Source organism: Lepidochelys kempii, chromosome 3 (genome assembly GCF_965140285.1).
Source record: "Lepidochelys kempii isolate rLepKem1 chromosome 3, rLepKem1.hap1, whole genome shotgun sequence".
In the NCBI taxonomy this organism is placed as follows: Eukaryota; Metazoa; Chordata; order Testudines; family Cheloniidae; genus Lepidochelys; species Lepidochelys kempii.
This window is the reverse complement of record NC_136382.1, coordinates 49,363,566-49,379,196: the sequence shown is the minus strand read 5'-3', so window position 1 is coordinate 49,379,196 and position 15,631 is coordinate 49,363,566. Positions and strand designations below refer to the sequence as shown.

Below are 15,631 nucleotides of genomic sequence, written 5' to 3'. Positions count from 1 at the left end.
AGGACCAGTGGCCAGGCCCCAGGCAGTGAGAGTGCCACTGAAAATCAGCTCGTGTGCCGCCTTCGGCATGTGTGCCATAGATTGCCTACCCCTGCTTTACATAAAACAACCTCCATGCAGAGTTCATCAGATGCTCAAGTTAAGACTTTCTAAAAAGTTTATACCTGTACTTTCAGCTCAATATAAAAAAAATGTAAAACAGCACGGAAGCTGTGGAAATTATAGAGAAGACAACTTAATTACGTACATGTATATAAATGCATCTGCTTACATTGCAACAGCCTCATAATGTGCTATGACCTTAAGAATTCATTGTTAATGAATTATTATTATGATTTATAAATCCTTATTCAGCATCAGACTATTTCAGATCATATTTCAGCTAAGCCCTATACAGCGGGAAAGTATTATTTTGTTCTGCCTTGTGGAATACCTGTAGGTTATTGTCTTCATTCCTCATGTCTGAGGACAACAGTGCACACAACCTGGCAAAGGGGTTAAGAGAATTCTTTACTTCTCTCAGCAGTAACCGCAGGATAAGGTAAAGAGTTGAGCTGACTAATTCCAAAAAATGTGGTGTCACAATGTAATCTTTGAAGCCTAATAATGTCAACATCAACACAAAGGATTGGGGACAGAGCAGGGGATCAGCAAGGTATTCTCTCCTGTTTTTACACTGATATGGACAATCCCAGATGACAGAAAGGCATTAAACATACAGACCATTACTAATTTCAGCACTGCAGTACATTAAATGCACCATTTCTACAGAAGGTAATAAATGTTCTGTCATTTGTGGACACTAATTTTAAACAAATTATTCCAGAGTATAATGTAAAAAATCATCTCTCTACTTCAAGACAAATACCACACAAAATATTACTAAACATGCAAGGGTTTTAGAGGAAGAATTCTCTTGTGATTAAGGCATTGGACTGGGACTCAAGAGTGATAAGGTTCACTGATAATGTTTTTCGTTGTTCTCTGAAACTTGCCTTTGCAATACAGACAACAGAAAACTTTTAGAAGCCCACGAACCCTAAAAAAAAATTATATACTTATAGGTGTTAGTATATAATATCATTATTTAATTGTGTATATTATATATATACTTATAAACACACACACCCCTCTGAATGATCTGCCAGTTAAAATACACTCACCATACTTAATCATCCCATAACATTGTACATATTCCTAGGTCCTACCTGTGCAAAAATTTTTAAATTGGAAACTACAGATGATGCATCTTTCTTTGTAGTCACTGAATACTTTTTTGCAGTATGAAAGTGGAACTGTCAAAGAACTGAATTTACAAGTACCAAAAAAGCTATTTCAGTATTCTGTTCCCTAGAAACTAGAATCTGCTGATATTTTCTCATCACAAGTGGCTAATATGGATAAAATCTGTTGTGTTTCAGTGCAGTCATGTGTCAACGAAAGCAGTTCTGCACAGCAAGAAGCACCAAGCTGTAAATCATGTGGTAAGCCAGGAGGTATGTTTTAACAGATGTAAACTTTGGCTTTAAAATCTAAATTGATAATTATGATATTTAAATAAAGAGATTTGTTAAACATGTCATTTGGGGAGCATACATTACCTTACATTTACTAAAACCACTACATGGGGTCAAGGAACATATTAACAATTCTGCATCACCTAATTATTAAGGATCAAATTCCAGCTCCCTGGAGAATATCATTCAGACTGGGATTCCAGAATACTCGTGCATTAAAACAAAAAACAAACAAACAAAAAGAGTATCTGGCCTAACTACTAAGATAAGGAATATTTATTGAAAAGAGAAAAAACAGTGCCTCTACATTAAATCCCTTTTTCTCAGAGAAACATTGTCCCCTTCTCTTCACTGTAGGGAATGGAAAAGCAATGAAGACAAAGGAAAAGTAGAGAATACCTACTAAATAATCATTCTAGCTCAATAATTATTATATTTCTAGAGAGATTTCTAATGAATAATGCTTCTAAAGAGGAGAGAGAATAGCAAATAAAGTTTGTACAGTGCTCTGTACATATATGAATGCTTAACCAAATTTCGGCATAGAATTTCTTCCAAAGAAGCAGACATTTTCCATCCAAGAAGCAGCTTTCACTGTGTCATGGAGTTAGCTTTAATCCTTTGCAGAAGGAGGATCTGTTTTCTCCATATGACTCAGATAAAGAAGCTTAGTCATATGGCAACTGACTATTTTGAAACCTTTTTTTCTTGTATCTGGGATGGAAAGCTATAAACAGGTATGTTTTCCTGAAATCCTTTGTCCTTTTAAAATAAGTCTTAGTAGCTTTCTTTAAATCTAAAGATATGCCAGATTTTCCTTTTCATAAAAAGGTTTTGGGCAGAAAACATCTGATCTACTGAATATGTCTAAAGTTCAAATATCCTTGATGATGTAATTGGAAAAATGCCTTCATAGATTTAGAAAAATACAATATAGTTTAACTGTTCAAAGTGATAAGACAATGCCTGGTTTAAATTTTCCAGACTGGGCATTCCATAATAGAATGAGGGTTAATATTATCAAACGGTCTTATAAACTTAGTTATCCCTCTTCCCTAAACCTATCAATTTAACATTTTATGTGGATCTTCTACCCCAGACTCTCGACCAGTCAACATTTAGGCACCAGTAAGACCATCAAAACCCCTGCTCAGCTAACTCTGTAGGCACTTAGGTTTCATGCACCCAGACTGGGATCTTTACATAGTCATTTCCTCACCTTGCTTGCTGGACCCAATCCAAGTGTTCTGAGCACACCTAAACGCATACAAAACAGGAGCAGGTGGTGCCCCCCCTTACAACCGTTAGCCCAATGGTTAGAGTATTCTTCCAGTATCCAAGTTCAATTCCATCCTCTGCTTGAGGTGGAGCAGGGATTTGAACTTGGATCTTCTTCAGTCCCAGAAGAGTACACCAATCACTGGGCTTTGGGGTATTCCGGGGCAGCTCTAGAGAATAGCTTCTCTGTTGAAGCTATTCCACTGGGACCAGGGAAGTTTGAACTTCCCACATCCCAGGTGAGTGCCCTATCAACAGGGCTATAGAGTTATTCTCACTTTCTCTAGCCCTGTGACTAATTATTCTTACACACTGGCATCGCTTAAACAGGAGAAATTGAGAGAGACCTGCTGCAGAATACACCATAGCCCATTGATTACAGTACCCTCCTGGGGAGTGCAGGGGGGACCAAGTTCAGATCCCTGCTCCAAATCAGGCAGAAGGTGTAACTAAACCCAGATCTCTCACATACCGGGTAAGTGCTCAAACCAACAGGCACATCACCACCACTTGGGTTTTTGGCAAAAATGGCTTAGTCACCTAACTCCAGGAGAGCATTCATAGCCATGAAGCCTCTGCAATGATAGAGGATAAGTTCCTTTGATGGGTGGGACTTAAGACCCACCCCTTTCCTCAGTATTTCCTATTGTTTAGATAGTCCCCTGATCAGAGTGCTGACTATTTTTAATCGCATTCTTAGGCACCTACTTCTCCCCAAGAATAGTATAGGAGGCCTAGGCATCTAACTCAGAGCTGTAAATTCCACTGGATGGCAAGGCATCTAAAAGTTTTGCGCTGAAACACCTATGGTCCTTCAGGGACCTAGTCCTAAGCGTAAATAAATAAAAGCCTCAAAATGGTTCTCAAATCTGTGAGCTGAAGAGAGTGAGAAGATAATCTGCCAGAAGGATATCTTCTGAGAATCAGAACTATAAAGTAATTCCCCTTTCTTTAGAAGTATCATCTGGGCAGGATTCTCACTCTAAAAGTAAATATAACGAGAGTGGTCTCAAAAGTAAAACTGCAATAGCAAGAGCTAGACCAATGCCAACGGAGTGAACAAGAAAGGTTTTCTTTAAAGATCAACAATCATGTTTAAACTGCTGGCTTGCCTACAGGATATGTCCAGAACACACACTACAAAATTTTCATCTCAAATACACAGTATCCTGAAAGAAACAAAGCTTTAGAGGGTTGGAGGACATAGGCTCCTCAACATCAGAAAAAACTTCTGGAAGACTAAGGCCCTGAAGCAGGATTTCTCACCAGAGGCGAAATCTAAACAATACTTTGTAAATCTATGAAGTGAAGGCCAACCAACCTGCTTTGCACACATCTGAGATGGAAATATGCCCAGACTGGAAGCTACCTTGTCTCAGATATGACCTTCTAGTTTAAGGTCAGACTGTACCCAATAGCTATTTTTACATGGTCCCCTTAATGATAGTACTAATCAGGGACCAGGTGTCAAATGACAGAAGTGTTTTAATCGGAAACTTTTAGCATCAAGTGTATGGAAACACAAACAAATCCTGTGTACAATTTTGAAGCTCTAAAATTTAACTGCTGAAAACATTTAAATATTTAACACTGTTTTAAACCTATATCCAAGTTTCAACTCATGTTAAGCTTTAGCCCAAGAGCACCTGAAATGGTCAAGACGTTAAACCCTCAAAAAGGAGCTTTCACCTAATGGAAATGTCAGTTTGTTACAATGCTAACAATTTAAAGTTTCAAATTAACTTAATGATGCACAGTTAGGCTGAACTAAACCTACTATAGTTCTCTTCATTTTCAGTGTTTTGTTTCACATGATTTCAAACAATACAATGAATTGTCCCATCAGTTAGAAGTTAGATGTTAAACTAAAATTCATGCATTTAAAGAGTCAGTCCCACCATGATCCTACTTTAAACATTCAACTTCTTATTAAATCTTTATTGGAGGGTCTAGAGCATAAATAAATCAAATCAGAAGTGTTTTGAATTTAACAGTTAAGAGTGCATCTCCATTTTTTTCATGCTGCCAATTCTGATCAGTTTGAAATAACTGCAAAATGAAATCTATTTAAATACAGTCAAATTTAGTTTTAGAGTACAGCAAGATAGAACTCTAGTGACGTTGCAAGAACCACCTGAAGGTAACCATACAGCTCCTTTGGTAGTAGTTTGACCTTCACCAAATACTCTCACAAATTCCCTTAGGGCTTGTCTACACTGAGTTGATGCACACTAGATGGTCTGCAATACATAAGCCGCACTAACAGCATGCAGACAGAGCTGCTCCACCCTCTTGGAATTTGCATCAGTGTGCACATCAGGGGCTAGGTGCACACTAAGCATAAATCATATGGGTGGCTATCCAATGGTCTTTTGCTTCACTGCCGAGTCATGTGTATTCTGGGATGCTTCTTGCTGTACATTTTGGGGATTCATAGCCAGGTGGAAACCAACAGAATTCTAGGACTTCATGCTCAAACCCCCAAAATCCCATAATTCCACTCCATCCATCCCATGCTTCCTTTCTGGTCCCTGCGATTAAAAATTGGTGAAGGGCCAGAATTTGCCCATTTGCTCCTGGATTCAAATCCATCAACATTACTGCAATATTACTCAAGAAGCCATACAACATGCCTCAGACAGCTGTCTCAACTTGGCCTAGAGCAGTAGAGGGCACACAAACAGACAGATCGGCCACAGATGTCCACAAACCAGCATGGGACAGCAGTTGGAGGACTGCAGAAGTAGTACGCAGTAGCACTGCATACAAACTAACAATAGTCTGCACTGACTCAATTTGCTCCAAACATAGCATGCTTTGAAAGAGGACTCCAGAATTCACACCAAATATGGAGTTAGTGCCCTTTAAAGGGTTTCCTTCATGTGTACACAGTCTTTTTCAATCCACACTAAAAAGTAATCAGTTTAAGGCTTGATACAAGAGAACCAAGATTCAAATCGGATGATATCACAAAAGCAATATTATATCAATCAAAATGTGAGATTATACTCCAACAAACAAAAACAAGGCAGTTATACATTTTGATTACCAACATTACGCAAAAACTGCAGTGACTCTGAAAAAGCAAAAAAGATTTCAATGGTTAGCACTTAACTATTGTGCTTGTGGCAAACCATTTTAATTAGACTGCTTCTTAGCTTTCAAGAATGTTACTCATTGACGAAAACAAGGATGCCTCCGGCTTCAATTATACTGTACAACATTAATGGCAGCATTAGCATAAGAATATATCACTATATGTTAATTAAATACAAATACCTCCTTCTGCATATTGTATCAGACTACCAACTTGAATTACTATAACGGAAAAATTGCATACCAAACAGAGCTGCTTCCGCAGTGATCTCATTGTGTGCCTTTAATAGTTTAAACAAAAATGTTGTAGTCTCAGTTTTAACTTGAGTTTAATATACCAATAACTTAAGGATAAAATGGCTTTAAGAACATTTTAATTTTTCATATCCTCTCATTTTATATATTATCTATGATCAGGCCCCCTCCATGGCAGCAATTCCACCATCTTGGTTACTTTTATTGCCATGAAATACCCTTAATTCTCTGTCTTCCCAACCCCTAAAATAAACACAAATATAGATGGTAGTTTAAAATACTTAGTGACAAAGTTTAATACACTACAATGTTCAATGGCTTTCATTCCCAAAGCCTCATAAGTAGTATAGAGGGGAAGGGATTGCATGCAATCTAAAAAAGAAAAGAAAATCTAAGATGAAGGAAAGCTTGGCAATAGAGGTGTGGCAAAATTAAATAAATATTTTAAAGTAAATCAATTTTTTAATTTGATCTCTTCACCACACATTTGTACTGCATTAGCGCTTAGGAGCCCCAATTATGGACCAGGGCCCATCTCACCTTATATTGGCAGTTCAAGTTACTGGGAATAGAAACAGTTACTATTAGTTTGGTTTTTTTCAACAGAAACCAGGTTTTGAAATTCTCTCTCCAATCCTCTCCTTTTATTCTAAAGACTGCTATCATCTCTGCTTGCTCATTCAAATTGAACAGACTGAGCAACACCAGGATGCAAAAATTCAAATCAAAACAAGACAGAGGAATGCTACACACAGACTGCATATAATGCTCTTGTGCATCCCACTGTCATAGGGGGTGAGAGAAAGAAAACCTAAACTATGTTCAACCACTCTCCAGATTCATAGATTTTAAGGTCAGATCTAGCTTCTAAATATGAGATGGGATTAGATAATGTGACACTGCTCTCCCAGGTCCCTCTACAGGCTGATGGGACAGAGAATGATTTGCCAAGAGCATCTAATCCTATGATTCTATCCCCTCCCTGCTCTTCCCCAGCACAGCATGGAAACACAAACTACCTCAAGATATAGCTTTTAGGGCTTTTTATGCAATGGTATTGCTGAGCGGAGACAAATAAGGTGCCATTTCAAAAGGGGCAACATTTGTTTGGTGCTCCAGTATTACATTGGAGGGGGAGGGTTTGAGATCTCCGTGAAGTCCTCCTACATCAGTGAGCACCTATTTTGTCTGAATAGGAGTTGTAAGGGTACAAGTTAGGAATTAGTATTACTTTAATTCTCACTTAAGATCACTCCCTGCATATTTCCTTCCTATCTACACCTACAAATGTTGCAAAATAGAGTAATATAAAAAAAGGTAGTCATGTCCAGGGTTAACCTCTTCAATAAGAGTTATGTTGCTTTTCACATAAGAAATTACCGCTAAAACCTTGGGATGGAGATATGGGCAGGACCACCTGTTGTGTAAGAACGCAATTTATGCTATGGCTACACTAGAGAACTCTAGTGCAGCCGCTCTAAGCCAATGGGAGAGGGCTCTCCCATCGGCTTAATTACTCCAGCCTACGAGTGGCGGTAGCTATATCAATGGAAGAAGCTCTTCTGCCAACATAAGCACTGGTGTGGACAGCATGAATTATGTCACTCAACGGTGTGGCCAATGAGCGACATAACTTTTGTCAACTTAAGCTGTAGTGTAGCTATAGCCCTAAAGAAGGTAGTTACTGAGACACAAGCCTAGTGACTATCTGAGCTGTCACAAATGAGCATCTTCATTTAAACAGTCTAAAAAGGATATTGCCTTAACAATATCCATGGCAGAAGATTCCAATTTTACTTAAAATTATGTTCCTTCAGTTCATCCTCACGAGTCTTGTTTAATTTATTTTACTTTAAGCACTGTAAGCAAATTTTGATAATGTTTAGCTGGAATTTTTCAAGTGAAATGTTCTGACCAGCTGCAGCATATTGTGCAGCGAGTGAATTAACAAATGGTCCCAAAGGTACAAAACTAGCTCAGAAAAAATGGGTACTTACCGCAAGGGCCTTAGACAGTTTGGTTCTGTAGTTATTTAAAACTATTGCAACTATGTCCGTATGAGGCACATATGCGAAGCCATTCAGAAGGTAAACTCTTCTTACTCTAAACAAATCCATAGCATCCTGTAAAGGAACCTGGATTTGAGATGGGAAGAGAAAGAAACCAACTGTAGAGTAGCACTGAACTGAGAAGTGTCATGTTAATAGAGTCTACAGTTACACAGCATCCACACAATTCAAGATTACACAAAGGGATTGCTAAAGGGAAACAAATGTTTGTTTTTAAATAACGACTCTCAAAAACTGAAGCCAACGTTTTCAAAATAAAAATGTCTTAAGTTTTCAGAAAAGCTAGCGTCTACTCTCAGCACATGGGAAAAAAAATAAGTCAGGCCACTTATTTATTGTGGGTACCTATCTTTAGATAACCAAGTTTAAAAATGTTGGTTTTGGATCCCAAATCATTACGAGAATATATAGGTAGACTAAAGGTTATAAATAAATGAATGTTACTTGCCTGTAACCAGAGTTCTTCGAGATGAGCCTCTATATACACACACATTTGTGGGATCACGTGGGACCTGTGCCACAAGCTTCCAGTACCTTCTGGGGCCAGTCGCCCCTCCCATCTTAGAAGGATCTGAGGTATAAAAGGGGGAGTGGCCCCAGAAGGTACTGGAAGCTTGTGGCACAGGTCCCACGTGATCCCACAAATGTGTGTATATAGAGGCTCATCTCGACACTAATTCAGGAATTTCTAAGCTGAGACTCCCAAAGATGTAGGGAAGGTGAGCGGGGAGTGTGAATATACAGAGGCTCATCTCATTTTTTTGAGTGAACACTGCATATTCCCACTTGTTGGAGTTTAGCCAGCAGTACAGCCCCAGAAAGATGGGTGGAGGAGGTTTAGGTAAACAAGCACTGCAGAGCTGCCAAACAAGCATGAGCTCTGGACACCAGATCAAGAGGGAATAGAAGTGACAGATCTTGTTCTCCTAAACCTAGTCTTAATGAGAGAATACTTTTGCTAAAAATACAGGCTGCAGTATCATTCGTGCAACACGATGCAATGAAGACAGCATGGGGATCTGCCAGAGATGCTGCCATTGTCCTGGATGAGGACTGACAATTCCAAGAGGTGGAAGCCAAGCCACAGGTCAATGATTCTGTGATAATCATGAAACATAGTACAACAGATGGACAACCTCTGGACCACGACAGGTTCCTCACATTTCTCCTAGAGACTGACGAACTTGTAGATAAGCTTTGGCCTGCTATAAATGATGACAAAGTTCTCTGAATATACCAAAGTATGATACCTGCCTCCCTGAAAATAAAGGAGGCCCGGGACAAAGTCATTTTAATGATCTGAAAGAGACTGAAATCTCAGACTGCTGGGATGGAGACATAGGTAGGACCACCTGCTCTGTAAGAATGCAACTTAAAAGGAGATAAATACTGAGACGCAAGCCTACTGACTATCTGAGCTATCAAAAATGGCATCTGCATTTAAACAGTCTAAAATGACATCATTAGGTCTTCCCACTTAGGTGCTACCCAGATGGGAGATCTAAGTTTGATTAATGAAAAACAGAAGTTTTTGATCAGTCTTTTAGACCTCAGCATAACACTCAATCAATAGACCAAGCAACCTGGAGTCTATGTCAATGAGAGAAACTTCTACCCTGAGTAGAGACTCCCGCCTCATCTCACAGAAGGAGACCCAGTAGTTTGGAAAGCAGGACTTTATGGATATTAACATCATGATATTGAGATCGTTCTGCCAATCTCTAACCATGGCTAACAGCAGCAACTTGGTATCAACTGAACCAACACTCATAAAACCTCTTAATTCACTAGAATCAGTGGCAACATACAGAGAAGTTCTTGTTCTTGGTGCAGGAAAGGAGTGCAACATTGATGTTAGACTTTGCTTATCTTTGGATCAGAAGCATTCACAAACATGGTATCGCTACTAGAAAAGGACTTAATATTTATCCCACTTGTGGAACAAAATAATATAAGATGGAGCCCTTGCTAGAGCACTTGTACTGTTGAATAAAAAAGGAAAAACAAAAAGCAAAATCTACCATTACATCATCTTTTCCTGGTAGATGAGATATTTAACCCATCCAATAAAGATACTAAACTTTATGAACAAGAAATTTCCCGGACAACTCACTAAAGTAAACCCCTCTTTGGTGGTCTGTGTAATGCATTCCCATAATGCTATCAGAATTTAGACAGATTTGGAGTTTATGAACAGAAGAAACGCCTTGCAAGTCAAAGAAATAGCTCTAAGCCCAGTACCTTCACATGGAGCCACATCTCCCACTGAGATCATAAACCTTGGAATGGACTGAAATGTAGCTGAAATATACCTTACACCTTCTAAGACTATTACTGCAGATGACAGGAAGGTGACAAGGGAACTCCCTGGAAGGCATGTTCTTCCCCTATCTTATGAAATACAGCATCTTGAAAGTACTTAGACATTGTGGCTCAGGTATTCCTAGTGTCAAGAAAAGATAGGAGAGTAATAAAGTGCCCTTGATGAGGCCTCAGATATTGTCTGGTATTAAATCTATCAAATAAATGCAGTAACGAACCCATCCACTGCAGGAACGTTTGCAGGTCTTGAATAGATCAAGGCTTCAGTGAGCACTCATCTACAAAATGGGTATGGAAATATCCCTGCATGTTCAAAGCACTAGGGAAAAATCATCTGTCTATACACAGCCAGGCATTTAATGGAACACTTCCTGCCATAGAAAGGCCAAAGGGTAAGGTACAGTTTTATTGATAGAGGTCTTTTTTTTAAAACTTCAGTCAGAGGTGTTTGTAAAGAGACAGATGTGACCTTGGCAGAAGGGGGAGGGGAGAAATACCTCTGGAAAACTTCTGGAGTTCTCTCTGGAACCCAGAGACAAATATGATGAACCTCCTAGGGTTAGTACAGCCATCCAGCATTTTGCCTCACGCCACACAATCCTGTTGTTCATATTATATGGTAGATGAGAAATGTCATTCACACAGTAACCAGGAAACAAACCTCATGCACCATTAAGCATAAGTGATGGATGACAACCCTTAAGTATAATTTTTCCTTCCAAGATGTGAGGAATTAAAGCTATATTTATTAAGAACTTCTGATGTGCTGAGCCAACTACTCCACTGGACACAAATGCTCTACTGGTTCCAAGGAAGGCTTGGTAAAGTTAAGGATGGGCACCTTTGCATGTTTCACCTACCTGTATAGGCGGCTACCAAAGACACTACCCAATCCTAGACACTGTGTATTCCATGGTGGAGCCAGAAGCAGACCTGAAAAGTCTCTTTCCTGGCTCAGAACAAGGAGCAAGTTATAACTGAAGGTAAGTATCCCATAGCCCAAAAATTTTCTAATACAATTTCCTCCTTTGAGAGATCAGACAGCTCCATCAGCACATTTATGATATCAGATTCAAGGAACATCAGAGTAGTTTTCACAGACCCTCATAAAAAGCTCTAAATTTAAAATAAGACCTACACCACTGTCTTCTCTGCAGAACCTTGGCAATGCATTTGAGGGTTTCTAAGAGACTCTGGATACAACAGGCAGTCCTTTCTGGAGCACAAGATGGATCCTGTGACACAATACCCTGTTTCTCATACAGAGGCTGTGTAGCAAAGAAATCCTCAAATCTGTTAATGTCAGAAGAAAACTGAAATGAGTCTAGTACCCTCACATCCTAAAGGGAGCCTCCGATCCCGGCATCAGTTCTCAGCCTATCAGATTCTCATAAATCTGGTTCTGGGCAGCTCAATTAGCCCACAGGAATGGGTTGGGAGGCCAAGAGTACCTCAGCAGTTCCTACCCAGAACCAAGGGAACTGACAGTCCCCAGACCAATTATATTGATTAATTACAACTTCTGACAGTAAAAGAGTAAGAATGGATCAATCTCCGTCCTCATCTACAGGTGAGGGTCCAACAGATGGAGCACTGGATGGGGAAAACCTTCTCCCAGGCAAGCAGGGTATGTCTGAGCATGTGCATCTGGAAATGGCCGAACAGGAAGCACAAGGTAAAACACAATAGCCTGTAACAGAGGTCCATCATTCCAGAACTATTCACAAACCTCTGACGCATTTCCCTTTTCCAGTGTTGAAAGGGTGTCCAACACTGATCTGCTTGCTTATGCCACTATGTTAGGCACAGAATAAGATGGGCAAGCAATTCTGCAAAAAATCATGGTGTTGGAAAGGAAGTACCAGACTCCACTGACCTGGTCAGTTTCTGGGACTCTGTGGTACAGATTTCAGAGTAACAGCCGTGTTAGTCTGTATTCACAAAAAAAGAAAAGAAAAGGAGTACTTGTGGCACCTTAGAGACTAACCAATTTATTTGAGCATAAGCTTTCGTGAGCTACAGCTCACTTCATCGGATGCAACTAGACAAGTGACTCTCACTCAGAGATGTCAGATTTTCATGCTGGCTAGATCCCAGGTAATTGGATCCATTTCCTGGCAACCGTGCTTGACAATCCATGTTTGACTGTTGAATCTGGATTCAGGCTCTGACCTTGGATCCATTTGAAACCAAAGCCATAGTTATCAGCCACAAAATTTAAAAAAAAAAAAAAAAGCTATTTAGTAAGCTCTGGATCTGTACTCTGTTGTGGATGCAGGTTTTGCAGATCCCAGATATATGTTAGGCCACCAGATCAAAGCTCTGTGGATCCAGATCCTTAGAAAATTGGATCCAACAGCCAGAAAGCCACTTAAGGCACTAGGTTTCCTTGGTCAGACTGGACAAACCTAAGGACCTCAACAGTGCCCAGCCTGAGATGCCTCCCACATGCAGGGATGCAAGAGGCAGGCAAACCCACTCCTGTGGGACAATCTTTGATGCTGACACTGAACTTATTCAGCACCAATTTAATCAAGTAGACCTGAGGAGCCTCCTTCGTGAACCTGGGGGTGTGTTGGTCCTCCTGCTCTTCCACACCTACCCAGCATGCCTTTGTCTTGACATCTTCTCACTTCTTTAAAAGAAAAACCTGATTAATTATAAACAAAATTTGCCTCAAAAAGGTAGGGGAAAAAGAGGAAAAAAAGAAAAAGCAATGAGGAAAGCATCAAGGACACTGTGTGCAATCCAAGTCTCACTGTACCTTCAGCAGTTAGAAAAGAACTGAAGGGTGCTTGGGGTCACTCCCCCTTTTATGCCCTCAGAACCCTCCGGGATGGAGGAAGAAGGAGGGGTAAGTGGCCCCAATGGACAATGCTTTCCAGAAGGCTCCAGAAACTCTCATGGCACAGGCATCTTGATCCCACAAGTAGGAATATACAGAGACCACTCGAAGAAGAAATATGAAATGTACACACGATTTTGTTTTGGTGTCTGGAAACTGAAAACAGACTCAAAATTGCCACCTTGTAATGGGGAGGTCTGAAAAGTAGAAAACTTGAAACCCCTCAGTTGACCACATGCTGCAAACACCCATTTCAAATCTAACATAACCAATAGTACTTGGAAAGCTTTAGAAACTCTTATGTAAACAAGAAACCCATATTATAAATTTGAACACAAAAAGCCAGCACATGAGAGAAGTCCAAGAACACAAATAGCATCTCATAACTCCACATACAAGTGATAGGAGGCTCCCTACAATCATTGCCACTGGGTGGATTGTTACAGATTGGTTCCTAACACCACAAGCAATACGTAAGCATGTAAAAAATATGTTTTCTTCGGTCATCTACTCCTAACATCTGTGAGCTTCCTCAATGACTGAAGAAATTTACTGCAGCTAGGAACTACTTTCAGGATTGGAAATTCCAGAAATATATATAAACAGTCCATGGGAAGAAAATACAGATGTTTCAGAACAAAATAAAAACTTCAGAAACCTTCACAAAATCCTGTTCCTTCTCTCTAAAGCATAACTGCAGTATGAAATTTCAAAAATACCACCAAGGGGATGACCTGGAGTAAAAATCATGATCTTTTCCTTTGACTGCACCTGGTGCAAATGCATGAACTATTAGAGATGCCAGAAACAGGTTTCTGACCAGCCCCAGAACAGCCAAATCCAGCCTCCCTCTGCAAGAATTCTTATTCTGAAATGCCTTTTCAGAATGTATTCATTGACCATTCAGGAGTTGATGTTCAGTTCATAGCCTCCAAATGTTTTTGCTATCACAAAGCAAAAAGAGCCATTCTGGATCATTTAGGATAAAGGACAGAACTGCGTTTTACAGACTTCAAGTTACAAGATAATTTCTCTGACCCTGACTGTCTTCATGGGGAATTGGAAGGGAGGAACATGAAAATGTAAGAAGCAAAGTTAATGTAGAAGTTTGTTGAATTTATGTGTCGTTTGTTTAACACTGTCTGGACCCATCTGGCTGTGACTGAAGTTTTCTCAGTGCCTTTGCAGAGTACTGTTGATGTCTTCCCCCACTTTTCAGTCTATTCACTAGAGGTAAATACACTTTAGACAAGGGCTCTCAAAAACAAATTTAGTTTCCTCTATATATACTATTAAACAAGTTAAATAGGCCAGTGGCAAAGTAGCTAAAGAAAAAGGGACACATAGTGGTAAGAGCAGTTTACCACCTTTGATGTAAGTCACTCGTGTTGTAACTACTGCTGCTACTCCATGGATTTTCTAGCCACCCGAGTCCAAAATGGGGGAGATAGCAGTATCACTCTGTCTGCCCCAGTCCCACATTTGTGCTGGTGAAGAGAAGAGAAGAAGGGAGTTGCTGGAGGCACTTCTTTGCTAGCCTGACACGGGGGTTCTGGTAGGTGATGGTCTTGGCAACTTCCTCTGTGCAGAGCCTGAGATGTTGAGACCTATCCCATTTCCACCACCAAGATGCTCAAGCCTGCGGAGGGTCAAGTAGCTCTTCTTCAGACCTGAGATGTGAGGTGCGGTAAGCAGAGTCAACTATCTTCGCAATTGTGGAAAGCCAAGGGGGTTCTTTGATTCTCTACTAAAAGCATTTCAGAGTGAGAGGGGAGGATGCTGAAAGATTCTGAGTGTCTTGACTGGCAGAGAAGAAATGTTTCCCAAAAGAGGGAAAAAACAGATTAAAGAATATTTAAATAAAGTTAGATATACTCAAGTCAGCAGGGCCTGATGAAATTCATCCTAGGGTACTTAAGGAATTAGCTGAAGCAATCTCAGAACCGTTAGCAATTATCTTGGAGAACTCATGGAGTACAGATGAGGTCCCAAAGGATTGGAGAAGGGCAAACACTCTGTCTTTACATAGGAAAACAAGAGGATCCAGAGAATTACAGCTTAGTCAGACTAACTTCAGTCCCTGGGAAAATACCGGAACAAATTATTAAACAACCAACTGGTAGATACCTAAAGGATAATAGAGCTATAAAGAATAGCCAACATAGATTTGTAAAGCACAAACCATGCCAAGCAAGCCTAATTTCTTTCTTTGATAGGATCACTGGTCTGGTGGATAGAGAGGAATCAGT

At 39.9% G+C, this 15,631-nt stretch overlaps 1 protein-coding gene across 6 annotated transcripts in view; it reads right to left on the bottom strand.

Annotated features, from left to right (window-relative positions):
- PRIM2 (DNA primase subunit 2) overlaps positions 1-15,631 on the bottom strand; it is a 309,939-nt gene that overhangs the window by 223,238 nt on the left and 71,070 nt on the right. For 4 of the 6 annotated variants that reach the window (XM_073336325.1, XM_073336323.2, XM_073336328.1 and 1 more), the window contains exon 7: positions 8,144-8,281. The exons of the other annotated variants lie outside the window; for them this stretch is intronic. In XM_073336325.1, the coding sequence (XP_073192426.1) occupies positions 8,144-8,281 (138 nt within the window). The remainder of the gene's footprint in view (positions 1-8,143; positions 8,282-15,631) is intronic. 6 annotated transcript variants of the gene reach the window in all.